Raw genomic sequence first — 27,064 nt, 5'->3', positions numbered from 1 at the left:
GACATCAAAGGCATATGCATACAGTGCAGTCTGCAGTAGTCTACTGAGAAGAACCCAGTGGGGAGCAAGGAGAGGAGTTAAGATGACCAGGAGGCAAAGTCATCATCTGCATTCACTTGCAGCTTGACATGGGGACCCCAGGAACAGGAAGCAGTGATAATTGACAGTTAATCTCCAGGAGTTGGGGGAAGGGTGGCATTCTCTAGTGCAGGACTGTAATGAAAATACCAGGGGTGGGGTGTGAGAGATGGGGAGGCTTTCTAGAAGGAAACTGTTGAAGGGACAGAGAAAGAGGGAACAGGGTATAGTCAGTAGGATACTTATTGTAGACAATAAGGACATAGGCTTTCTATGTTCAGCCAAGATTTAGCAAAGAGACCCTGACGAAAATGCCAGCCTTGTCCTGAGCTGGTCACCTCCACAGACCAAAGCTAAGGTTTGTGCCTCATTCTCTATCACTGCTGTTAGAGATGGTTTGTCCTCCACTAAGTGACCTGGCCATCTCACCAAGGTCACTGCAGTAGCCTCCAGATAGCCAGGCTGCCTCCACTGCCCTCCATTTAGGCTGCTGCATGCTGCATGGTCCTTCCAGAAGGGATCTCTTGTGCCATTTCCCCTTTAGCACACCCTCCAGTGGCTTTCTGTTGTCCTTAGACTAGGCTCTGCATGTGTGGTCAGCCCTGGATGACCTTCAGTATCCATTCTTCTCATCCCCGGAAGTCTGTCTGTGCTCATTGTGCTATCAAGAATTCACCAAGTGCAGTCACCCCTCAGCTTCTGCCCAAACCCTGACTTCACGTCTGTTAGCTGTCTGCCTGAAGTGACCAGGCAGAGGGAGAGGCCTTCCCTGACAGCTGTTGAAAACCACAGCCCCTTAAGCGCTGTGTGATCTTTTAAGTGGCATTGCCACTGGGTGAAATTATCTGTTTACTTCTTCCATATCCAGACTGTTAGCTCTGTAGAACAAGGACTTCATCCTCTCACACCTGGAACTATGGTGTGTTGAGCTAGGCATGCTAGGCATATTTGGATCTATTCATGGCTGTGTCCTCAGTACATTTCTAAGCATCACTGGGAATCACTGCCCACTAGACTCATGAGTCAACAGACTTAAGGATGGTACCTGCCATTCTGTATCCATTGAAACTGGGATTAGCACCCCAGATGTGTGGCAGGTATCCTTCTAAGGGTAAGAGATATAGGTGTGTCCATCACTGGAAGAAAGTGTTATGGCAGGAGTGGGGTACCCAATGGCATCCTTAGTCAGACAAAATCATCTTCTGGCAGTGGGAATGTAGAGCTGGGGGACATGTGAGGCTGAGTGGCTCACAGGGAGAATAGACGAGGAAACCAGCCCAGAGCCTCAAGAATTGTGAACTGTGTTGAAGGCAGGCTGGAGTCTAGCCTAGGGAGGGCTAGGTTGTCACAGACAGGTTCTGAAGGCAAGAAATAGAGAGTGTGAGGGTAAAAGATAGAACCTTGTGGCTTTGACATGTGGACACAGTCGGTCTTGGGATGGCCTATACCTGGGGCTGGAGGCAGGCTTTAGGGGAGAGTGAAGCAAGCCAGGAAGGGGGTTCCTCTCTACAGGGTGGTACAGGGTGGGTATTTCTGGCTAGGATCAGCTGTGCAGTCACTTAAAAGAATTAAATTTCAGTACTCCTAGGTAGTGCAGTGGTTCCATGCCTAGCACTTGCACTCTTGATATATTGTGCTAAAGATTTAGACCAGTTTAAAAAAAAAAAAAAAAAAAAGGCTGGTATACTCTTTTCAGGTTAGAGACTCCAAATCCTGAATACATTAATCATCTTTACTTCTCTTAGCATTTCTTTCATCTCTAGCTTCTGACATTTAGGCTGGTAGGTTCCAGATTCCCCCCCAGACAGCCAGTGCTGGCTACTCTGGCAGCACCTTGGCCTGGGACTGTCCTATGTTCAACCTCTCAAAGTTCTGGTATTCCCTCTGGCCTCCAGCTCTGGGCCCCTTCCAGCCTATACTGATGTAGCTAGGAATGCTCCTTACCCCACCCCACCTCTAGCCTCGAATATATTTTCTTGGCTGTAATTGCTTCAGATCTATGTTGTATCAGTACTCCCATTATTTACTACTTTTCTTCCTGAGTCACAGCTAGGCACAGCAGGGAAGTATAGGACTGTTGGAGAAACCTGTGGCTGTCCCATCCTGCTCTTTGGCTTGATGTCTTTTCACCCTGGCTGTCCCTTTGCCTTCCTGGGCCTCCTCAGTTTCTTCATCTGCCAAGTTCTTACCTCAGGATTAACTATTATGAGCTTTCCAGGAATTGGCCTTCTGGGCTATTCATACTATAGTGCCTGGCCAGGCAGGGCCCCTGCACCCTCTGAAAGGGCATGCCCCTCACCTCCATTGGATACCAATTCTGTGTACATTGCTGCTAGAGCCAGCACACATGTGACACTTGCTTCTTGTATCCTCCCACAGCATGTGCTAAAATACTCCCACTACTTTGGAAGGATTCCTGAACTTCAATCCCCCCTTCTCTTCCCCCATAAGCCATGCCATTAGTATCCTATGCCCTGGTCATACCATGTGCTACCCCAGCTTGGTCTACAGTAGCCTGCCAGATTCCTAAGTGCAGGCCCAGTGCAGAGCTGGAGCTTAGGAGACTGTCTTGCTAGAGCTTCAGCCAGTGGCTGCCTCCTAACTAGCCTGTGCATCACTCTGGCCTTGGTTTGCATTTTTTCAGCAGTTCCTGTGCCAGGCCCTCTCATAGGCTCTGGGGATAGATTATGAGCAAAAGAGACTAAAAGCCCTTGGTGGTGGAGGTCATGCCCCCTGAAGAACCTTCTTTCACTCCTCAGCACTCAGAACTCTTCCAGATACTCTGCTGGCCTTGATGGTTCATATGCATAAAGTCGAGGGATGTTTGTTAAGTTCTTAAAACATTTATTGAGTGTCTACTGTATGGCAGGCATTGTATAAGTACTTTATAATGTATTGCCCCCCTCATTCCCACCATCTGTGCCGGCTACTCCACCATTATTCTCACTGTGCAGAGTAAAAGCAGAGGAGGTGGCATGGAAGTCCTGCCCATGACACACATTAGGAGGGCTCCTGACCTGAGCACCTGTAGCCTCACTCTATGACTCATCCATGGCCCTGCTCTGTATCTCCATAGTGCTTGGTCAGCTTGGGGAAACCTCAGTCCTCTCTAACACTGTGGGCTCTCTCAAGCTGGATCTCTATGATACCCAGCCTTGCTTCCCTTAGTAGGTCATTCATGAATGCCTTTGGCCTAGTTGTCTGTGTTGGGGCTCTGGCCCAGGAGTTGCTCTTTTCTAGGCATGAAGAATAAGCTCTTGTCTTCATAACCATCATCATATACATGGACACATGGGCCTTACCCTGACCTGCCCTTGCTAGACTTGCCACAGATCTCTGTGCCCCTGCATCCTCCCATTCTGCTTCTCCTGGATGTGCCTGGGGACAGCAAGTAGTTGTCTCCTGCCCATGACGTGTTTTACTGCCATCCTCCCCCTTCCGCCTTCCCCGCCTTCCCACCTTGCTTCTCTCACCCTCACACTCTCTTTTGATCTTGCAAATCCAGGCCCTTGGAGAAATCAGACAGTATGAAATATGAAAACTGCTTGGGAAGTAATTGAAGAAACACTGCGACTTTTGAAACCCACAGAGATAATACTCACACCTTCTTACTCACGTTATTTAATTTTTAATGGCAGATTTAATTAATGGAGATCAGGTCTTCTGCCTTCAGATGTGCTCAAGAAGCAACTGCAGGCGCAGGAGGAGGGGCAGCTGTCTAGAGCAGGGAAAAATGCAATCCAGAAGTGGGAACCTGAGGAATCTATGGGGAAGAAAAGTCTCCAAAACTAACAACAGTTCGTGATGGTGAGGACTGATGATGTGGGCCCAGTGCAGGCCCATCAGAGAGCATCCAGAAGCCCATGAGCTACCTCTGTCCTTTTAAAAATAGGGCTCTCTGCTATTCCCTCACCTAAAAAGCCAGGGCTTGACCAAATGTAGTGGCTCAGGCCTGTAATTCCAGCACTCAGGAAGCTGAGATAGGAAGATCTGACTTCAAATCTAGTCTTGTCTACATATTGAGTTCCAGGCTAGCCTGGGCCATAGAGCAAAACCTTGTTTCAGAAACGCAAAAGAAACCAACTAACCAACCCAGGCTCTGAGCCTGAAGTTGAGACTACTTCACCCAGGGCTCCTCTTGGCTCCTCCCTGCCCTCACTCTGACCATTTGACAGGCCCATCTTCCCACATATACCCACATCGCCCTCAAAAAACCATCCATATTGTTGTCTCTCCTCATGAGACCTCCTCCTCGCTTGGCTCATATCTGCTCACCCTTTAGTTTATTGGAAATGAATATATTCTTTAACTCAAGAACCTGACTTCTAGAATGTTCCCTGTAGATATGCTCATTCACACACAGAATTGCAGGTAGGTACTTCTCCTCAGCACTCTTTACAACAGTAGGAGAATTTGTTGGCCTAGAGGACATGGTGGGAGGTGCAGAGCGCTTACTCACAGAACCCTCACCCACACTGTGCTCCCTCACGGAGTGTGCTCACTCAGTGTGTTTGCTCACAGAGTGCTCCCTCTCAGTGTGCTCACCCATAGTATGCCTCACAGAACGCTCTCTAATTAAAGTACTTGCCCACAAACGGTTTGCCAACAAGGTGCTCACAAGTGTGCCATGACCTCACCTAAGGGGGTGTAAAGAGGAAGGTGGGATGGGGCGGCTGGGGTACAAACCTCAGCAAGCTCACCACTCACTGTGGCCCCTGCCTTGCTTTCACTTTTGGAAAATATTGGTGTGACAAAAATAGTGCCTTTAAAGTTGGAGTGTCAGTCTCCCATGAACTAGGCCATGAGCTCCATTGTCAGAACCACCAGAGGCAATGAGAGGGAGCAAGAAAGATACCTTGATTTGCTTCAGTTCAGGTATCAGCTTCCAAGAAGACAATCTGATCAAATTTGCAGGCTGCTTTGGTAGGTGCCCACAGAACATCAAACTACTGGCCTCATGCTCATTTGGAATTGTGACATTGTGTTGTCTGAGCACCCCACATGGCCAGGACACAGGCTCCACTTGCCTTGGACCCCACTACCAATACCAAGTAGTTCTCAGGATGAGCAAGTTGGCCAGTCCTCAAGAAGCCCACAATGATGGCAAAGTAGTCTACAGGGTTCTTGTCCTCAAGGAAGAAGGCTGGAGAACCAGGGGCTCATGAGCAAATGTAGTGACATGATGCGCTCCCATTGTGGCTGGGAGACCTTCCTGTGCTTCTGGACCAGCGGTTATGACAAAGCCCATTGCCATGGGTCTGCACAGACCGGATGAGACCAGCTGGGGATTTTCACTGAGTCATCCTGAGGAAAATAGAGGAAGCTACAGTGGAGTGGCCATAACCACTTCTTGGCCTGTGGACACTTCCTATGACAAATCCTACTGACCACATAATTGGCTCCATGTCCCCTGGGACAGATGTGTCCTGCTTACCGTACAGAGCAGTAGCTCCTCTTGTGTCTGCCCACAGTAGATGGGCCCCATCTCAGCCCTTGGGTCCTCCCTCTGAGAGGGACTCAGCAGGTGGCTGGGCTGGGAAGCCTGTGACCTGACCCTGTGAACACATATAGGAGAAAAGAAACTCAGAGATAGTTGAACCAGGCAGATTTCTTATGGGGAAGAAAGACCAGGTTCCATGGAAGGAACTTAGTATGAGGTTCTTTGTGGCTTCAGAAACTACACAGTGCTGTATGAGTTGAGAGAGATCTGTGTTCCTGGTTTTCTGTCACTCTGCAGTTAAGAAAACAAAGCTTGGAGGAAGTAAATGGTTTACCCAGAGACTGTGGCCAGCACACGCCAAAGTGCTGTCATACTGTGGGTCCATGGATAAGGCCACATCCTCAGAAGGCTCCAGCAGAGTCCCAGTGATCCCAAGGATGACACAAAAGAATATCTGCTGGAGGAACAGGCACATACTGATCAGATTGCCTCTGCCCTTAGCCTCAGCCAGGATAGCCATGTCAGGGAATGTTACACTATCCTAAAGCAGAGCTGACTCTCTTGATGCAAGGACTCCAGAGGAGAAGCAGAAAACCTTCTTGGGCACAACATTAATATAGATCTTCCACTGCCAGGCTGTAGGAAGACCTGTATTTACTTCATGCCTGTTGTGTGCTGGAGTTAGTGGCATGCCTTGGAGAAGGACCTCCCGCTTAGGAACTTTATGTTCCTAAGCTCCCTTGAAAGAGTCTCCTTTCCATGCTGACCCCCCAGTCAACCTTCCCTGAAAGTATAGACAGTGGGAATGTCAGAGAGCAGGTCAAAGTGGAGCTTGGTTGCAGCCCAGACCTGCATGCACACCTGTGGTCCCCTAGAGGAAGTCCTCTGTCTTAGTTCCCTTCCCTCTAGATATTGTTGGGCTCCACACCACAAGGTGTGCTCTCCTAGCAACCCTGATCCAGAACTCTCTTCCTGTCCATCCAGGGACTGGCTTGGCTTTTCTTCAGCAGGTAGGTAGGTGGAGCCAGGCTGAGCCTGACAGATGTGCAAGGAAACACAACCCTGAGACTTCACAGTCCCGTCACTGTCACATCAACTTGTTGCAAGAACTGACTGATGAACCTGAAGCTGTTTGCTCATTTGTGAAACCGGGAGAGTCCCTTCTTAGGAGTAAATGCTATGCAAAGGGCCTGACCTTGGCACACCACACAAAGGCATCTGCTATTCATACCCTACTCAAGACATCTGACCACACACCCTACACCTCTGCATAGGGGCCACTTGACCCACTCTGTCTCAGCCTCCAGGTTTGGCCTTTCCCCCACCCCTATATGTCTATCCAACCATGCATGGGTGTGAGCACTCCCACCTGAAGTGCAATGTCCTAAGGCTAGAAGGGGTGTCAGTATTAGTCTCTGAGAGCAGGTGAAGATGGCTGGAGCTTTAGAGAAAAAATAAAGTGCTAGTCTAGACCTGTGTGACCAGAGTGACTAACAAGTTAAGCAACTTACCCATCATCACAATGTGGCACCAGGATCAAACCTAGCTGGCTTGTTCTTGTTCCTAGGCTTTCCCTGCCAGCCTGGCTGTGTAAGTATATGTGCAATGGATAACTTCAGGAAGGACGAGGGACATGCCTTCAGAACCTCCCACAGTGCATCATGGGAAGCAGCAGAGCCTAGGAATTAAGACACTGGATAGCCCTGGCACTGCCCCCTTGCTATTTTAGCTTGTCACTTGACTTCTTTAGGCACCATGGTCCACTTGTCCAATAGGGATTGGAGTAGATCAAATTCAGCACATTTTTCTTTTCTAGTAATAAATGCTTCAGACCATGCAGGCTCCACCACAGCCATTCCACTGATCCTATAGCATACAAGCAGCCAGAGACATGGGTGTATATGGTCATGGGCCAATGAAACTTTATTTACAAAGAAGGTGGACGGCAGATTTGACCTGTAGCCTGCAGCTTGCCAAGCCCTGAACTAAAAGTCAGAAAGTCACTTTTCTAGGTTTCCATCACAGTGGTCAGCATGCTGTGGGAGCTAGGACCTAAGCTGTGCTGACACCAGTTAAGATATTAGCATCTGTCCAGTTCTAGTGTGATTTTGTCCCACAGGCTTCCAGAAGGAGATGGCAATCTTTGGTAACCATTTCTGTGTTTTCTTTTTGTAGAATGTCGAGATATATAAACTGTCTTCCCAGCAATTCCATGAGGCGGCTTCAAAAGCAGAGAGCACAATAAAGTAAGAATCTGCTTATTGTTCTTTTTAAACTTACCTACATTTGTGAAAATCCCCTTGTGTGGTTTGAAACCTGCCACCACCTGCCTGATGGCAAATTTCTCTAATAACAAGACAGCCATCTGTTCCTCAGCCTCTCAGCTGGGCTGAAGGTAGCCATTGGCCATCAGTAATTGCCCAGCTTAGCACACAGCTCTTCCCAGCTCCTTGGCATGTTGCAGTGTACTGCAGCCACTGTCTTTCTCTGGGGCAGCAGCTGCTTTGTTATCTAGCTAGGTAAGGGGCAGTGAACAGGCTCCAAGGGCCCTGGGGGTTTGTCCTGGTCCCCTACTTTGTAAAGAGTAGGGCTGGGGGTGTCTCAGCATATCCCCTGTGGGAGCTTCCTGCTCCAGCTGAACATACAATGTTCTTCTAGCCTAGGCCACTCACACTCAGGACACTCCATACTGTGCTTCCAAATGAAAAGAACTCACAGAGGTCAAAAGCTCATAGGCCGGTACTCTGCCCCATCTGCCAGGCTCCTGTGCTGTCCACAAATACTCTGAACCAGGACATCAGAAGCAGGGAGGTGTGGGCTTGTTTATGAATCATTTGGGTGCAGATCCCTGGGGAAGGAAAGCCTTATTTAAGTGTGAAAATGGTCTCTGTGCCAGGAGACTAGAATTATCCAATGAACTGCTACAACCCTTTCTGCTTCCTTGGCAGTCTTTCTCCCAGAAAATTGGGTGAGTCACCAGGAAAGCCCAACATGGTACAAAATGGTTGATCTGGCAACATGAGAAGAAGGTTTGAAAAGCTGTGAGGTGGCAGAGTACTTGTGAAAATGCTATGAATAACTGTAGGAAGAGTTTTTCATCAGGACCACCGTTTAGCTCTGTCCCACCAGCCAGTTTCTCAAATAACCACACAAAGTCTTATTATTAATTATAAATGCTTGGCTGATAGCTCAGGCTTGTTACTAACTAGCTCTTACAATTTAAATTAACCCATATTTTTATTTATATTCTGCCACGTGGCTCAGTACCTTATCTCAGGGCAGCAAGTTCATCTGCTTCCTCTGCACGTCCTCAAGACTTCTAAGACTCTTGTGACTCTACCCTTTCTCCTCCCAGTGTCCTCTTTCCCCAAAAATCCTGCCTAGCTATAGGCATTCATGTCTTTATTAGCCAGAGAGTGATACGTATTCATAGTGTACAAAAAAAATTGTTCCACAGCATTTCCCCATTTTTGTCTAATTAAAACAGAGGGTTTTAACTTTAACATAGTAAAACTATATATAACAACAGTTATCAAGTAAGAATTACAGTTACAATATCTAGTTGATTTATATTTGGCAAATTTAGAGAAAATTTCTCTTATTTATCTTATCTCTGTGAGCCTTAAGTTTTATACCTAATTTACCTTTATCATAACTAAGGAAAACTTTAAGTTTAATTATTTAGTCTTTAACTCTATCAAAGACCCCAGAAGGGTATAATGTTACCTAACCACAGGGACATCTGGCTGCCTGGACAGTCACCCAAAGTTCTTCTGCAACATTGGGGCATCAGACTTTGGCCTACAGGCCTAATATATCTGACAGACATTTTTGAGAAGCAGGGAATTTTGAAGGACTGTCCTACTTTGTCTTTGCAAAGTTTGGCAGTCTTTTTTTTTTTTTTTTAACATCCTGCTGGTTCAGTTTGGACAGTATACTATCAGCAGTTGAGGCAAGGGACTAGCTTTGCAAGGGCAAAAGCACAAACGGCTAGCTTTTGCCATAAAAAAAGTAAACTCCAATATGGAGGTTCTTTGATGCGCATCATCTTTTTTGAAGTAATTTGGTGCTGTCAGGAGCAGATGTATCTCACTGTCATAAAAAGCCTTAGGTTATTAAACACCTTAAATGCCATATTCTGTAGATCTTTGAAGTGTTTGAAGACCATCTCTCTATCTAAATGTATCTGTTTAACCTTGAAAACATACCTAATATGACTATAAATTTGATTATAGATGACTATTAACCTGCATTTCGAAATTATACATTATGTTTAAATGAGCTACATAAGCATAATACTCCAAACAAGAGTAGAAACATACATACAGTATAACAAAATTAACTTTAAATTTGTATCAATAAACCAAAGTCCATACCAATGTAAAATATTATGACATTAATATTTGTTTTTTTGGGCTGGAGAGATGGCTCAGAGGTTAAGAGCACCAACTGCTCTTCCAGAGGTTCTGAGTTCAATTCCCAGCACCCACATGGTGGCTCACAACCATCTGTAATGAGATCTGGCACCTTCTTCTGTATACATAATAAATAAATAAATCTTTAAAAAAATATTTATTTTTTGGATTAAAGCAGAATCAATAGTCTACCCTTTTATCTCATCATTTCTATATCATATACCCCTTTTTTTCCTTTAGAAACAAATCTTTGAATTTAATTCCTTTGTTTAGTTTTTTTCTTGACTAGACCAATAACAACTTGTAACCAACCCCTTTAAATGATGACAAACATTCATAACCAATCTTTTGAGAATTTGGGCATTGTTTTCTCTATAAAGCTTCCTGTTGTCTGGGGGCACTGGCATCTTTGAGGGACCCTGAGAAAATGTAGGATAATTGTTAAGTCTTGGCTAGAGTAGTTTGTGAGGGTGGACCATCTCAGCCAGCAGCCTTGAAGCTGTTCTAGATGCAGAACTCTGAGGAAACTGTAACAGAGGCATTTTGAGATGCTGGATCACCTGGGCCATTCATCTTTATTGGTATCTGGTTCCCTTGCTCTGAAAATATATAAACTTTTGAAGGTAACATACATATCTGCATTAATACAAGTATAGGCTGTGTATTGTACACAAGTTAGTCAAAGATGATTTTTTTGTTTTATTTTTAGGCATGTAAAATATATGTTATGTGTTTTGTAGTTTTTCTAGGATTATTTCTTTATCTCTGTAGCCAGGATTTTCAGGGAGCTTTCCTTGATCAAACCTGATTCATATCAACCTGGAATGAATCCACAGCCTCTCATTTCCTGTGGAAATAAAAGCATAACCTCTTCCCCTAAGCAACATACCTTTTGGCTTCCATTTTGAAGTCAAGATATTTTTTAAATATGAAGGTTGGTTTAATCTAGCAGCTTTCATAATCCAATATCTCTTAGCAGCTATTCATTCATCAGCACTCAAAAAATTCAAAGAAAACACAATAACATATAGGATTCAGACTCTCTGTGTATTTCCTATCTTTATGTGGCTTATTAATATTTTTTATTTTGCTTTATTCCTTTTTTAAGGACTTTATCACTTTTAAACTATTTTTATTCTGTGACTATACATACATGTATATATATATATGTATGTATATATATATATATATATAATTTCTCCTTTCTCTCTCTAGCCTATGTGTATTTTTAAACACACTATAACCAGTTTAGAGGTTTCTTTCATCTGGATCTGTCTTTACTGTGTAGCTGAAATCTTTTTTTGTCTGTATGAGCAAAACTTAAACTGCTATGCAACTTAGCTCATGGCATGCTGGTGGCTGGCTCCTCCCCACTCAGTTCCCTGAGAATCTCACTCATGGCAGAGGTACCAGGGAGCCATGTTAACTGCCCCGACTTTGGGAAGATTTTGGATTCATGCTGCCACCAAGTAGCATGCCGTCGGCTGCTCATGAATCCCATTTAAGTTTTCGGTAGCAGGGCCTCTTAAAAGAGCTGCTCCTCTGTTTGCCACTAGCCCTGCGCCTGCCCAAGAGAAGGTGGTTACCAAGAAGCTGCATTTGACTCCGTTTTGTGTGTTTGGAATCTTTTCTAAGCTTTCTCGGGTTTTATGTGGCTATATGTTGCCCCATGTTGGGTGCCATTTGTAGGCAGAGTTTTTCTTCAAGACCACTGGTCAACTCTGTCCTGCCAGTTGGCTCTTCAAATAACCACACAGAGACTTACTATTAATTATGAATGCTTGGTCAATAACTAAGGCTTGTTATTAGCTAGCTCTTACAACTTAAATTAACCCATATTTTTATTTATATTCTGCCACGTGGCTTGGTGCCTTATCTTAGTGCAGCATGTTCATCTGTTTCCTCTGCATCTTCTCGAGACTTCTGAGACTCTCCTGACTCTGCCCTTCCTCCTCCCAGCATCCTCTCTCCCCAGAAATCCTGCCTAGCTATAGGTTATCAGCTCTTAATAAAGCCAGTGAAAATAATACATATTCATAGTGTACAAAAAGATAACCTTGTGAAGAGCCAGGAGAATGGGATGGGATTGATGTACAGTCAGAATGGGCCCGAGGGTTTGGTGGAATGGCATAAGGTACTGTGTTGGGCTTCTGTTCCCGTGTTTGAAGCACTTGCAGCTAGGAGAGTGCTGGCAAGCAGCACCAAGGAAGAAACAGTTTGGGGACAGGAAATAACAGTTTTGAAACTTTAAGTCCTAGAGTGACAGTGGGATTGTGGAAATGTGGGAGGACAGAGTTTTCTAAATCAGGTAGAAGGAGATAAGGAAAGGTATGTACACAGCCTTTGGTGTATTGCCCCTTCCCCACCACCCCCACAGGCCTGAGCATTGTATGTCCCCTGAATAATAGAGGATATTTAGATGCCCTCTAGGTGTGTGTCATCTGCCTACAGGCGTCCCTGCCTTGATGGAGGGACAGCGAAACGTTTCAGAAAGGCTCTTCTTGCACACTAGCTTCACCCAGGATTGTGAAACCCTCATGTCAGACTGGTAGGGAGAGCCAGGTGACAGCCACTGCAGCAGTGCAACCTCTGGCCATATGAGGGGCCTCTCCACCTGCAGGAAGCTGAGGCTGATTCACTCTTAAGGACCTGGTGCCCTGTCATATGCCCTGTGAGCCTGACTTCATTGTTACAGGCCACTCTTACATCTTCCTGTCCTCTGAAGACAAGGTAGAAATGGACCAGCATGGTTTTTACCAGGTGAAAGTCAGTGGCCTTGTGTATGTTTGTAGCATGCCTGGATAACCACTGCTGCTTGCTGAGCTATATTGAATAGTATATAGCTTTATCCACTTTCAGTTTGATTCTCTAGTGTGCTATTGCTACTGTCAGTGTACACGTGGAGAGGGATCTGGAAAAGGTTGCAAGGACCCTTACTTTGCCTGAGATCTCAGTTGGTGATATAGTTGATATCTTACCTGCCCCACCCACCCAAAGTCACAGATATTTAAGATATGATCCCAGCCATAGGGTAGATGGTAGAACCTTTAAAAGATACAATCTAGAAAAAGGGAGATAGAACATTAGAGGCATGATCTTGAAGAGGATGTTGGCCCTCATCTTTTGCCCTTGCTTCCCAGCTGCTATGAGGTGAATAGGGCTCCTCTAACACAAGTTCCCTACATGGTCTATTGTGTTATCACAGGCCCAAAACATCAGTATCAAGTGACCACGTACTAAAGCTTCCGAATCTATAAGCCAAGTAGACTTTTCCTTTTCCCTCTGTTAAGTTGATTTGACCAACACAGTGAATGTATGGTGGGGCTGGGGTTAAAGTTTAACTCAGACTGCTTCAGAGCTCTGTCCTTCCCTTATGTCTGTGTCTCTGCTGTCTTTCTTTTTTTTTTTTAATCTATTTTATTATTTGTGTGTGTGCGCGTGCGTGCGTGCGTGCGTGCGTGCGTGCGTGTGTGTGTGTGTGTGTGTGTGTGTGTGTCACAGACAACTGTTAGTCACCCACATCGGTGCCAGGAACCAAGCTCAGGTCCTTTTCAAGAACATTGCATGCTCTTAACCATGGAGCATCTCTCTAGCCCCTCGGCTGTCTTTCTAAGACCTCTCTGAACCTAGGGTAGGTAGCTGGACATTAAGCCACCAGGCCTGGCAGACTGGCTCAGCCCTCAGCCCTGCACTTACTAGCAAATCACTCCACTCTGAGAGGCCTCCATTTCCTCAACTCCAAATAGGACACACTTTGTAATACTTTACATGATGGTGCAGCAAGTCTGCATACGAAAGGGACCCGTGGGATGTCGTCAGCTGCTGGTGGTGGTAGCAGCGTGACTTTTGGCTAGAGGCTGAGTCAGCATTCTTCAGAAACTCCGCTGGATCTCTGAGAGATGATTTGGTCATACATGTTGAGTCCTTGTCAGTGGGATCAGTGTTCATATGAAAGGGACACCAGGGCACTGCCTTGTCCCTCCTACTCCGAGAAGACAAAGGGAAAAAGTGCTGTCCATGAAGCAGGGTTGTGGACTTCACTACTCAGGAGCTGCCTACCATTGGGCCACATGGACTCTCCAGCCTTCAGGACTGAGTTCAAGAAGTAGATGCTGTTTGTGAACCATCTGTGAGTCTCAGCTCCAGCCAGTACTAAGAGACATTAATAATGGCAGCCATTGAGTTGCTTCACAGCACTGGCTTGGTGGAGAAAAAATTGATAGAGTTTCCAGAACACTGTCTTTTCCCTCATGTAGTAAACAGTGCAAAGTTAGAAAGTATTTTCCTTAAATATCAAAGGAAAAAATGTTTGTGAGATTTTTTCGGATTAGCAAATGATTGCAAATTGCATTGTAAATGTCACAGGAATGAATGCCAGCTGCTGGTGGCAGAAACGGTGGGAGTTTCCTTCCAAGACAGCGGAGCATTGCTAACAGATCCGAGTAAACCGAATGATTACTTAGATGGTAAACTCTGTCCGTGTTTTCATTCGTTTACCACATGTGGTGTGGCTCCTGTTCCTGATGGCATGCTAGAATTGAGGTTCTAGCTAGGAAGAGGGCAGCTTCTGCCTCTGCCAAGAAGAGCCTACTGACATTTGAGATACAGAAAACGGTATTGCAGAGAAAGCAAATTCCCAGACAAATGTTCACTATGGTCTAATAGTACTGTGAAAGATAGGGCACAAGTTTGAAATGCCCAGCCAAGGAACCTGACCTAGGCTGGACTTGGCAGAGGAAATGACGTTTGAATTGACTCCTGTGAGATGCGGAGCTGCCAGAGAAAGGAAGGGGAAGCTAGTTTCACCATGTGCAAAAGCCCTGAGACAAGAAGTCATGTAGTCCACTGGAAGAGCTGAAAGACGATCAGTGTGGCCAAAGTAATGAGCAGGAAGAGAGACACAAATGAAGTTCCTAGAAGTAAGCAGGGGCCAGGTTGACATTACATGGCGTATTTTAGTCTTGTTGTAAGAATGCAAAGTGTGCCAGGCGGTGGTGGCACATGCCTTTAATCCCAGCACTCGGGAAGCAGAGCCAGGCGGATCTCTGTGAGTTTAATGCCAGCCTGGTCTACAGAGCAAGAGCCAGGACAGGCACCAAAACTACACAGAGAAACCCTGTCTCGAAAAACCAAAAAAAAAAAAAAAAAGATGCAAAGTGCATCCATGTGTTATTTAGCAACACCTCAACCAACAGTGACCTGCATAGGCGGTGACCCCAGAAGATCACAGTGGGGCTGAGCACCTCCACAGCATTGCACATCACTGTGTGGTGATCTATGCACACAGACCTCCAGCAGCCAGTCCTGTGAAATAACACAGTTGTTGTTGTTGTACATAGCACACTGTGTTGGTGATCGTATGTGGCCATGCTGCTGGTTTAGCATTCAATATGCCAGACTACTGTTGTCATTATTTAAGTGTGTGCTCATTCCACTTTACAAAGGAAAAAGCAACTGTAAGGTAGTCTGCTGTGTGTCATGGACCGTGGTTTCCAACATCTTATGGGTACTATGTCTCAATTGCATCAGGAGGCCACACCAAGATATTGACACATACCATCTAGGTTTGTATTGTGTGATTTGGCTGATTTAAGGGATAAATAATAAGCTGCTCTGCTGTTCACATGATGTTGCTAACAACACATTTCTTCAGAACAGCTCACTGTGGATAAGCAGTGGATGACTTTGCATGCCCAGCTTTATTTCCTTTCTTTTATCTTCAGTCATGCCTGTAAATTCTCTCTTGAGCATATAGCTTTGCTACAACGTTTAAGTTCTGGGCTGATATATTTTCACTACAATTCAATTCAATCTTTTTCTGCTTTTAATTCTGATTTCATCTGCTGAAGAAATGTATTGATGATTTTCCAAACATTGGAGGATTTTCTACTTTTGGTATGATTGCTTTGTAGTTTAATTTGCTAATTAGTGACTTGAGAGCAGGAAACTGAAATTGTCTGGAAGGTTGATTTATGATCCAGTATATGGTCTGTTTTGGTAGCCCTCCATGGTTACTCTTCACTGTCATCTTAACTGGATTTGGAGTCACCTAGGACACCCTCTGTGTGTTTTTGAGTGTGTTTGCAGAGAGATCTACCTGAAGAGGGAGACTTGCCCGAAATGCGGACAGTACCATCATCATGGATAGGCCCCTGAACTGGAAAACTGAATTGAGCACCAGCATTCATATCTCTGCTTCTTGTTTCTGCAACCTTTTGTTCTTCTGGGGAAGAATTCTTGATTCCAGAGCAGGGAGTGTTTCTGCCAGAAGGTACAACAATCCCATTGTATTAGAAGCTCAAATTTTCCTGGCCACTTTGGGCTTGTGGTTGTCCTTCACAACTTTCTGTTACTGTTTGGTGATCCAGACCATCAAAGGAGAAACTGAACTGTTTCTCCTCAATGGAGGTAAGGAAAATGTGCCTGGAAGGCAGGAAATCCTTTAAGGTAACTCTTGGTGTTTCCATGCCTTATGATTAAGGTCAGGAGGAAACCACAACAGCCCAATCCAGGAAGGATGATAAATGTCCCAGACCCTTCAGGAATGAAGTGTGAGTCACCCCTCTAGGTAAAGAACCAAGACCTGCCTGCTGAGGGTGGAGGGAATGTGGAATGGGTAAAAAAAAAAAAAAAAAAAAAAAAAAAAAGTGCTCTAAGTGCCAGCTAGTCAGAAAAAGGGAGGAATAGCTGATACAGTCTTTGTGTGCAGTTAAAAGGAAGTTCTGCAGTGGACATGCCCCACACTCATCCACTGGCTAAAGTTCTTAGGTCTCGTGTAGATCACTGCTGTCGTTGCTGTCTAGACTTACTCATTGGTTGTTTCTTTGAGATTGCTTCCCTTCTGACTAAAGAACTGATGGTGCCAGGCCTGATGGTGCACACCTATAACCCCAGTGCTTGGAAGGCTGAGGCAGGTAGAGCATGAATTTGAGGACAGCCTGGTCTACAAAGTCACACACACACACACACACACACACACACACACACACACACACACACAGAGAGAGAGAGAGAGAGAGAGACACAAATCCCAAATCTTCCTTTAGTGTTTCTCTTAGTGTAAATTTCCTAATAAAAAAAAATTTCTATTTGTAGTTGTCTGGGGCATCTGTACTTCATTGTCCCTGGGAAGGAATCAGCAGCCATTTTCACCTCTGAGGAGATTTCTATGTTGATGTCTTTTTCTATTGATTTGATGCTACCATCATTACCCTGGGATTCTTTTATGATTTCTGTCTTTGACTTTTAGCACTGTTAATAAGAATGTATTTAGGCATGGATTTTCTTCCTTTTTCTTTTTTTGGTGGTTCATGTTTTGGATTTTAGCACCCTTGTCAGTCTTAGGAATTTTCTGGCATTCTCTAGGCAAATATTCACCTCTGCTGTCTTATATTCTCCTCTCTAGGCTTCCAGATTTGGATTACTACTGCATGTGTCTCTTAGTCCTTTTTCTGCTTTCACCATCTTATAAAATCTCATCACTGTAGCCTGGTGTTCCAATTGAGCTTGGGTTCGCTGGTCCCCTCTTCATGGGGACAAGTTTGCCTCTTACTGAGCTCTGAATCAGTTATCACATTTCCCCAATTATTGATGCCCCTCTTAAAGGCTGTCCAGTCTGATGAGCATCTGCCCTTTGATGTATTTTTTCTTGGATATGTTAGCTATGCTTATTTTGAACCCATCTGAGGTCTGCTCCTGCCCCCTTCTCCATCTTAGACAGTCTCTTTGTGTTCCTGGTGGTTCTCAACTACATGTCCACACTGTAGACGCTTTGGCTATGTTTTCTTTTCAGAGATGTCCTTGGTGGCCACTTGGATGAAGCAGGTCTTCTTATTCTCAGGGACTCAGCTGACTTGACTAAGCTTGACTAGTCTTCCTGACAGTCAGGTGAGTCACCCTATACTCAGGGTGTGGCTCTCCAGCATGTTTCCTTCTTAAAACTCTGAACTATGGTTTTAGTTTCCTCAGTCATGGGAACCTTCTGGAAACACCCTTGGCCTTTCTGCGGCCTTTCCACGAGCTTCTTAGCCTCTTACTTTTAAAGTGGCTCAGGAATTTATAAGTGTTTTAAAGAAGAAAAAACTGCATGTTTCTAGCCTCCTACCTAGACTTCTGGGCCTTGAGCTAGCTGTGTGGCCGCCTTCCAAGGAATGCTGTCTCTCTGCATCCCCATGAGATCACCCTCCTGACCTTCTGGCCCTTGCTGAAGCCATGAGCTGATAGAAATGCTATGGGGAAAGTGGCCTAAGAATGCACATCCATCTCTGCATGGCTCCCTTCTCAGGTCCTGGCCTGTCTATCCTGGTTTCCTTGGTACTTAGACACCTGCAAGGCCTGGCTTTTGTGGGAAGGGAATACAGGTCTCTCTCTGTTGCTCCACTGGGGCTGAGGCAGAGCTGACAACCTCTGAGGAATGGCTAGACTCAGCTAGCAGAGAAAGGCCTTGCAAGTTCAAAAAAACGGGAAGTCTAAAGCAAATTTGGCAGAGCTACTCCAGCACAGGGGGACGGTCCTAGAAACCTATTATCTCCAGAGGCCCTGAGTCAAGGACCTGATGACTCTGGCCTCCGGGTCAGTGGAAGACTCTTGTTGGTGAGGCTGACAGTTACAGTTTGGGGACTTTTGTTTTGGAAGAATTGAGTTGTAGGTGTAGATAAGAATACCCAAAGTGTGTATGCCCTTCCACCTCACTCAAGCACCGTGGGCGGGATTGCTCTGGTTTTCTGAAGGAAGAGATTAAGACCCCAGGGAACATCCTGCATTTATTGTGTCACATCTATTTTTTATGACAACCTTCAGTCCTCTTCCCATGGGATTCATTCACAGCCTGCCTTGGCTTCTCATTGTCAGGAAGCTTGTAGTGTCCTCCTGGAGCACAAAGAGCCAGCCTTAGAGAGTCTAGAACAATCAGGCCAGGAAGAAGAGAGTTATTAGCTGTCTTTGGATGAGTCATTGTGCTTCTAGGACTTTGATCCCAGGATCTCTGACTAATGTCCCTTCGAACTTGCTGTTTGAGCTGCCACCCCACCCCCCCCCGAAAGACAGGAATTACTACACAGACTGAGTTTGCATCTATTTAGTGAGCTGATGACAGATTGATTTGAACACCAAATAAAGTGGCATTCTTTCAACATTCTTAATCCAGGTAGCGTTCAGCTCTGGCTGAACTCAAGGGGTGCAGTGGCTCAATTCCCTGTTTTAAATAATCTTAGCTATAACTTCCTCCAAGAAGTTAACACACCAAAGATCCATCAGAGGTGGACCAGTACATCCAGGGGGTGAACACCATGACACAGGTGCTTTGTGATACCCCATCTGCCATCTTTTTCTCATCCTAAGGCAGAGGCTGGTATCCATGTGGAAGACAAGGCAGCTATGGCAGGTTAGTTGGCATCTCAGATACAGTGTCATGGTGTGGAAACAGACAGGCCTGTGTCTTCCTGTGCAAATTTTTATAGAGACCCGTTGGGGTGACCACAGGGTAGGCATGGAGGCAGTTCTCCATGCTTCTCCACATGACTCCCCTTACTGTACCTCAAGGCAGGGACAAATTGCTCACTAATACACAGGCTGGCTGACTACCAGTACCATCGCGGGGGGGGGGGGGGGGGAAATATACACATGTACATATACTTGAGCTTTCCTAAACTGCAGGACATTACTCCCATGCAGTGGCAAAGAGATGCCTCTTGGGGAAGGAAAGAGCCATGAAAAGGAATTATCTCCAGAGCATGGTGTGTGTAGGTAAAAGGTTGGATGATCACCCGCTCCAGTCAATAATGGGATAGAAATCACAAGTGGACCCCAGTACACTCTCACTGAACCTGGATGTGGTACCCAGGCTACTTTCAGCATTGCCCTCCTGTGCCTAGTAACAGTAGTTGGATAAGCATTTGAGCTGAAACCCATTTGCCACCCCTGGGTCAGATGAATTCTAATGATGGAATTGCAAGTCTGAGACTGTGTTTGGCTCCTGCTTTCAGAACAGACACTGTTGGGTTATGTGTGCTTGCATAACCTGCTTTGTGTGTAGCATGTCCTCCCTTTTCTGTCTAGACTGTTCTTACTTAAGCCTCTTTTCTGTTTGCTGTCCTGTCATCCAGAGCTCATCCAGGGTCATACTGCTCTATGTCCCCACCACCCAGCCTAAAACATGGTATGGTAGAAGTGTACCAGGTGGGTAGGTGAGGGAGCCAATGTTCCAGGGTGGCAGGCAAGGTTGGGAGTGAAAACACACTGCTCTGTGGGAGCCTCTGCCACAGGCAGCAGGGTCCTACCCTGCTTTGAGGTCAGTTAGGTGCTTGTGCAGACCATAGCTGTGCTGTTTAAGTTAGTATGACCTGTGTCAGATAGCGGAAAAAGCCACCCTCCTAGTAGAAACCAATGCTGACTATGGCCACCTGAGGGGAGCTCAGGGTTTTTGACAGGGCCAAATGAGACTGCAGCAGTTTCTGAAGTGTTCATTTTTAAACAATGTGTGTTTGTGGGTAGCTTGTATAATTCAAACTAGGAAGGTTACTAAAGGGAATTGCGGGATGGGGTAGTAAAGATTATGGCTACTCTCTTCTGTGACAGAGGCTAGTCCTGCTCTCCCTTGGACCTGGACCCTATCTGTGGATTTTATCAGAAAAAATGACACCCACTGTAGACCCCGAGGCACAGATACGCTGATTGGAGTGTAGGTGTTGTGGAGTACAAGGAGTCTTCCTGACGCTTGAGGGCCTCAGTGTCCAAGGCCAACACCTAAGAATGCGGGGCTGGGGACACTTGGGACAGATGGAGCAAATGAACTGTAGGAATTGCCAGCAGTTTTGTGACCCCTGCTACGTCATGTCAGCCTAAGTGATGAGTCCTAAGTGAGCTCCTGGTTAGGACCTAGGTCATGCAGACCTGGGTGAAGACATTGAGAGACCCCCACAGGGAAGGACTGGCTACCTCGCAGGAAAGGCAGGTCCAGTCTGTGGCTTGAGAAGAAGCTCATGCAGACCCACTGGCACTCCTTGGAGAAGCAAACTTTATCTGAGACCTAAACTGCAGCAATGAAAACTCAAGTGAGGTCTAGGAAAGAACTTCCTGACTTGCAGTGAGCCTTCATAATGTCCAGCCTTCATCTTCTACCAGAAGTATTTAAGGAGAAGTAGTAGTGTAGTGTGTACTCAGAGTGTGGCTCGTGTTGTCCAGTGTCTCTCCCTCCCTGGTGAACCATCAACATATACCCCCCAGGAAGAGCTGCCAGGTATTTTATTGTGGGACTATATGGGACTAATCCATGGCCTGGGTTCTGGGACCTGGGCCTATCATTGGCAGAAAGAAGCTGGGGGGCTAGTGTGTTTTCTAGAAACTTCCTCCCCTTACTATTTTCATCATCCTTTCTCCCTAAACACGAGATTGAGTGATGTGACCTCTGACCTGGTGCTTGCCTCCTTCCTCAGCTAAGGATGAGATTTGGTCCTTGCTGCCTCTGATAGCAGGCAGCCCTGCCTATGCATACCCTTTCCTCACACAGCACCTACCACTCTTGTCTCAATCAGGTCTCTGCAAAAGCATCTTGGCAATCCCACGGCCTCCACACTATCAAGCCCAATCTGCACAATGCCCACAGAACCTGAGGTGGGACACCGCCACTGCCCCTAAGTGTGGCTTTTTACCCATACCTAGTCATCATAGTCTGCAGACTAAGGCTTCTTGCTGGGAGATGCTTTGTTACTTCATCTTTGTAGCCTCAAACATTTCAAGCACTCAAGGGACTCTCAGGGACACAGTGGCCCCTTAGGAGCTATGGGAGCCGTGAAATGTGAGTGAAGCTCTCCTGGAGCAGAGACCATGGCACACCTGTCTCTGCCTAAGCTTTTGGGTAGTGACGTGAACCAAGCTCTGTGGATCATCTGAGTACACTGAGCTTCACCAGGCGGCCCCAGAGAGATGGGTCAGGCAGCTCTGTGCTCAGCGCTGGAGGGAGCAGGAACCTGTGGGAAGGTGCTGGTGAGGTGTCAGGAAAGCAGTCCTGGGGTGGCTGAGGTATTCACTACACAAAGCTGGGAGTTGATGGTTCTGGACACAAGGCCAGCAGTGCACAAGAGCTATTTGGACCTTGTTCTTCAGGCTGCAGTAAGTCATAAAATACACTTTTAAGTGGGGGAATTGATAATATTGGGTTTGTGCTTTAGAAAGAGAACTGGCAGCCTTGGGAAGGACAAAGTGACAGTGTCGAGAGCAGAGACAGGGCTCAGTGCTGCCAGCTGAAATGACTCACCCATTCCACAGCCACAGGTTGCAGTATTCCATGGACAGAGAATGACAGGACCCTAGGCTCCTACTCCCAGGCAACAGAACAGAAAGTCAGCAGTGAATGAGACAGAAACACGCAGTGTATGAAGGAAACATGGAGAATAATATGGGGAAGGGTGGGTAGGACTGCGCTACTTGGAGAGCTGGTACTGAATGATACAAAGTGCTAGGAAGGAAACAACAAGACAGGGTGGGAGACAGTGAGCAGGGCTGCACAGTTGAGTCAGAATGGGCTCTGTGCAGCACAGGTGAGGTGAGAGACAGTGAGCAGGGCTGTGTAGTTGAGAGTCAGAATGGGCTCTGTGCAGCACAGGTGAGGTGAGAGACAGTGAGCAGGGCTGTGTAGTTGAGAGTCAGAATGGGCTCTGTGCAGCACAGGTGAGGTGAGAGACAGTGAGCAGGGCTGTGTAGTTGAGAGTCAGAATGGGCTCTGTGCAGCACAGGTGAGGTGAGAGACAGTGAGCAGGGCTGTGTAGTTGAGAGTCAGAATGGGCTCTGTGCAGCACAGGTGAGGTGAGAGACAGTGAGCAGGGCTGTGTAGTTGAGAGTCAGAATGGGCTCTGTGTAGCACAGGTGAGGTGGGAGGCAATGAGCAGGGCTGTGTAGTTGAGAGTCAGAATGGGCTCTGTGTAGCACAGGTGAGGTGGGAGACAGTGAGCAGGGCTGTGTAGTTGAGAGTCAGAATGGGCTCTGTGCAGCACAGGTGAGGTGGGAGACAGTGAGCAGGGCTGTGTAGTTGAGAGAGTGGGTTCTGTGCAGCACAGGTGAGGTGGGAGACAGTGAGCAGGGCTGTGTAGTTGAGAGTCAGAATGGGCTCTGTGCGGCACAGGTGAGGTGGGAGACAGTGAGCAGGGCTGTGTAGTTGAGAGTCAGAATGGGCTCTGTGCAGCACAGGTGAGGTGGGAGACAGTGAGCAGGGCTGTGTAGTTGAGAGTCAGAATGGGCTCTGTGCAGCACAGGTGAGGTGGGAGACAGTGAGCAGGGCTGTGTAGTTGAGAGTCAGAATGGGCTCTGTGCAGCACAGATGCAGGCTCTGGAGAACAGAGGACACCTGACCAGGGCCTGTTTGTGCACTGTTACCTCCTGTGTTGCAAGCTACCAGCACCTAAGCAGAAAAGGGAGAGGAACAAGTCTGAGGACCATGGGATGACATGTTCTTCACAGTCTGTGTTCCAAGGGCCTGGAGCCCATACTTGTCCAGCCAACACCCACCGGGTGGGTTTGGAAGCACTGGCCATGGGCTTATGGGAGGTGCTGCCTCAGCCCCAGGCTTTCTTGACGTTCAGAGATCCATGACTTAAAACTGAGCTTAGAGACAACAGTTTGGTAATCCTCTCCCCTTACAAAGACAGAAATGGCATTTCATTCCCAGCTCTATTAATGCGCTCACTTTGGGAATAAAGCCAGTGTCCCTGAAGGCAGGGGCTGGGCGCATCTCTTTTGTGCCACTTTTGTTTTCTTTTGAGTGTTACATTTAGATTAGCTTCTGGGGATTAAATGTTATTACAGTCCAATCTTTTTTCTCCTTTTTTAATCAGGAGAGAGGTGACTGCTTAGCATTGTTACTGTTAGATTGTTTCCCTGGGTTGTGTCACCTCCCCATTCCTAATCTTTGGGGAAAGCTTGGCTGACTGAGGCTGCAACCGCCCCTGACATGGGAGGAGCCAGGCCATCCAATGCAGCCCTATTGTGTGCACATGCTGTTTCTCTAGGGAGTATGGCCTGGAAAGTGAGTAGCAAAGTGTCAGTGAAGAATCCCCTCAGTGCTGGGTGCTGTCAATGAATGCTGCTTACCCAGGACCTGCTGGGCTGGAGTCTGGTGAGCCCTGTCTCTGGCCCTGACATCTAGTTCTCAGGAGACCAGGATGGATGGCACAGAAAGATGGCTCATAACAGATGGAGATTTAGAGACAAGTGTCCCAGATGGAGTTTCTAAACCATTGGGAGAAATCATATCTCCAGGCCATGTGGGCTTCCACCTTCCATAAGTTGACATCGTCTGACTCCCTTAGTGCAGACTGACTATTCCAAACAAAAGGGTGGCTCATTCTGGGTGCCCACTCAGAGCTCTTCCTACTCACCTGTAACAAGTTGAGTCACCAGTGGCCATCCTTACACCTCTCATCTCCTGTCTGCTTGGAAGTTAGCAAAGAGCATCTGTAGGGAGAGCTTGGGTTGCCCTCCCTTTAAAGCATCCTTATTCCCTGTCTGGAGCTCTGTGGCACAGAGATGATGCAGCCCTACAGTCAGGTGACAAGAGCTTTCATATCCCCTGCCTTTGTTTCCCTCAGCCCTCAGAGGAGGCACACATCTTCCTGGAGTCCCCTCTGCTCTCACTGTCAGTGTGTGTGGGCACCGTCTCCCTCATCCAGAGACTGCTCTGTCAACAGTAGCATACCCACCAGATCCTCCCTGGGGAACTGATGCCTGCTGACTCCTCAGCTGACTCCACTGGCCATTGACATAAGCTTCCTGCACTTCCTGAATGTTCATCTCCACATACAGTTAGGAAGTGCTCAGCTGGGGCCTAGGATCAGGACCCAGTGTCCACTCCATGAGTGGCACTCTAGTGGACTTAATCCAGCCTGAGGATTGGTTTTTGTAATTGCATATCTGTTGGTCCTCATACTCCACCTTCTAGTAACTTGTTAGTCACTGTTTCTTCATATTTCTGCTAAGTCACTGGTGACCTTGGTGAGTTGTCCAAGCCTGGAAACCTCCATTAAGACTTCTACCATGTAGGCCCTTGTTCAAAAGCTCTTGGCTAAGATCCTGGCCATCATGTGCTATCACTCCTTCGAGGCAGGCTGGATGGTGAAGGAGTTCTTCCAGGGATGTGGATGGAGGCTGGGGCTTTCAGGCCGTTGGTGCTTACTCTCCTAGCCAGGATCCCTAGAGAAGGAAAGGTGAGATGGCGGTATGTGTGTTCAACATAGCCATGCATTCCTGCTGCTGTGGCTCCCTTTCCAACTTCTCTCAAACAAGTCTCCTGCTGAAGCCAACTCAGCATCTACCAGGGTTACTTGCTCCTCTAGAGTGTGCTGTGCCTCTTCCCTGCTAGCTGTAGCAATAGTGGCGTGGTCTACAGACTGTACACACTGTGTTCTTGAGCACAGTTCAGGGGATGGAGGGGGTGGTAGACATGGGAAGAATCATGGTCCTCTGATCATTCTCCTGCCCACGAAGACCTTCTGTGCTTTCTTCTAGCGTTTGTTCTGTTTGCTGGGAAGAAGCCAGCTATATGCAGAAGCTCATGGGCTTTGCAGCAGAGAACTCAGAGTCAAATAATTTTGGTTTCTCCTGTGGTAGCCCCTCTCAGCCTCAATTGTATTATCTCTAACACTTGACCCTCAGTAGCTCCCAGGACTATAGTGAGGGCTGAGTCCATCCTACCCATTCCCTCCTCAGATTTGTGATATGGGTCTTCATCTCTTTTGGAAAGCAGATAGGAGATCGTGTCTGTTTTCATTTCATTGTCCCTCAAGCCCATCTGATTATATGCTCTCCTTGTCCCCTTCCCCAAGAGCCCCACAGTACAGAGAATGAGGACCGCCTTGGCTCAGTGTTCCTCCTACTGCCTGGTACCCACCTCCGTGCAGCCTCCTTGGCCCAGCCAAGGAAGCTTGGCAGGGCAGGGTGTGTTCCTTTGCCCTCAGATGACAGCTTTGGTACAGCAGTAGCGGTGGGTTTTATGAGCTTTATCCTGTCCAACACCTGGAGCCCTGCCTGGCCTCACCCCTGCAGGACTCACCCTCTTCCCTTCCCATAAAGAGACAGGATTACCTAGTGATCAGTGTCTTTTAAGCTTAAATTCCATTCCAGATTTTCCTTTACTTCCCCTGGCCCTGGCACACAGATCTGCTGATGAAGCCAACTTTGGTCTATCAAGTTGACCCTCAGCCTATGGGCCAGTCTTTGGTCCCAGGAAGTCTGTCATTTGGAGGCATGCTTGGAGTTACAGTCCTAGTTAGAAGGACTGACCATTGGACTCTCGTGCCCTCATTGTGAGGCACTTGTGACTAAGCTAGGGGTCAGGAGCTGGGGACCTCTGACCTCACTCTTCTGCCCTAGCTACTAACTCAATCTGCCTGATCCCAGACCATTTCAGAAACTTGCCTGGTCCTCCCCTCCTCCTTAATGTATATACCCAGCCCAGAGCTCTGCAGGCTCCTGTTCTGTAGTCTACTCTAAGGCGATTACCAGGAGAAATGGATCCAAACCCAAAAACTCCAGCTTATATCCCTGGTGCTACTGCACTTGACAAGAGGATATGGTTCAGACCACCAGTAAAAGGAAGAATAAGACCCACCCTTGTCTCATGAAGCACTACACCTGTCTACATCAGGGAGCTGGCCCCTTCCCCATTGTCATGATGAGGAAATTGAGGTGTTATTTGGCTCCCCTGTTCTGGGTCATTCAGTGGAGGAACAGGGTAGAGGTAGGATTCAGGGCCTATCTTGGCCATAACCCAGTCTACGAGATTTCTATCTCGTAGCTGCTAAAGGTCAACTTTAGCATATGAGTTCCCAGAGATTCTGGTAATGTGTGGCTTGATGCTTCAGGGCCTTTGCTGCAGTCTGCTGCCCTGAGAGCTTCCCTCAGTAGTCTTCATAACCCACCACTGCTTCATAGCCTGCTTAGGCCAGCCGACCATGATCTAGGCTCGTATTAGGCTATGAACAAGTCTCCTTAGAATCACATGAAATGCAGAGTCCAGTATTCTGCAAAAGCAGAGATCTCAGAACCTTGCACTGCCTGCAAACTCCCACGTGGCCACTGTGTACCCTGGAGTTAGATCAGCTGCCAAGTGAATGTGTTACAGACAACATATTAATGGCCTAAC

General features: G+C 46.9%; 1 protein-coding gene and 1 long non-coding RNA gene across 3 annotated transcripts in view; one reads left to right on the top strand and one right to left on the bottom strand.

The window, feature by feature from the left end:
* Chchd6 (coiled-coil-helix-coiled-coil-helix domain containing 6) overlaps positions 1 to 27,064 on the top strand; it is a 212,735-nt gene that overhangs the window by 162,654 nt on the left and 23,017 nt on the right. Inside the window, exon 6 of the mRNA XM_059258177.1 lies at positions 7,694 to 7,764. Within this exon, the coding sequence (XP_059114160.1) occupies positions 7,694 to 7,764 (71 nt within the window). The remainder of the gene's footprint in view (positions 1 to 7,693; positions 7,765 to 27,064) is intronic.
* Positions 18,696 to 26,209, bottom strand: LOC131907185 (uncharacterized). 2 transcript variants are annotated; one of them, XR_009378322.1, is made up of 3 exons: positions 26,005 to 26,209; positions 24,303 to 25,113; positions 18,696 to 18,831 (listed from the first exon to the last, which is right to left on the bottom strand). It is a non-coding gene; the product is annotated as an uncharacterized LOC131907185 (long non-coding RNA). The 2 variants fall into 2 exon arrangements; XR_009378323.1 differs by having other exon boundaries at positions 24,624 to 25,113.

Source organism: Peromyscus eremicus, chromosome 3, assembly GCF_949786415.1.
Source record: "Peromyscus eremicus chromosome 3, PerEre_H2_v1, whole genome shotgun sequence".
In the NCBI taxonomy this organism is placed as follows: Eukaryota; Metazoa; Chordata; class Mammalia; order Rodentia; family Cricetidae; genus Peromyscus; species Peromyscus eremicus.
The sequence above is the reverse complement of the archived record's forward strand: the minus strand, read 5'-3'. Positions and strand labels throughout refer to the sequence as shown.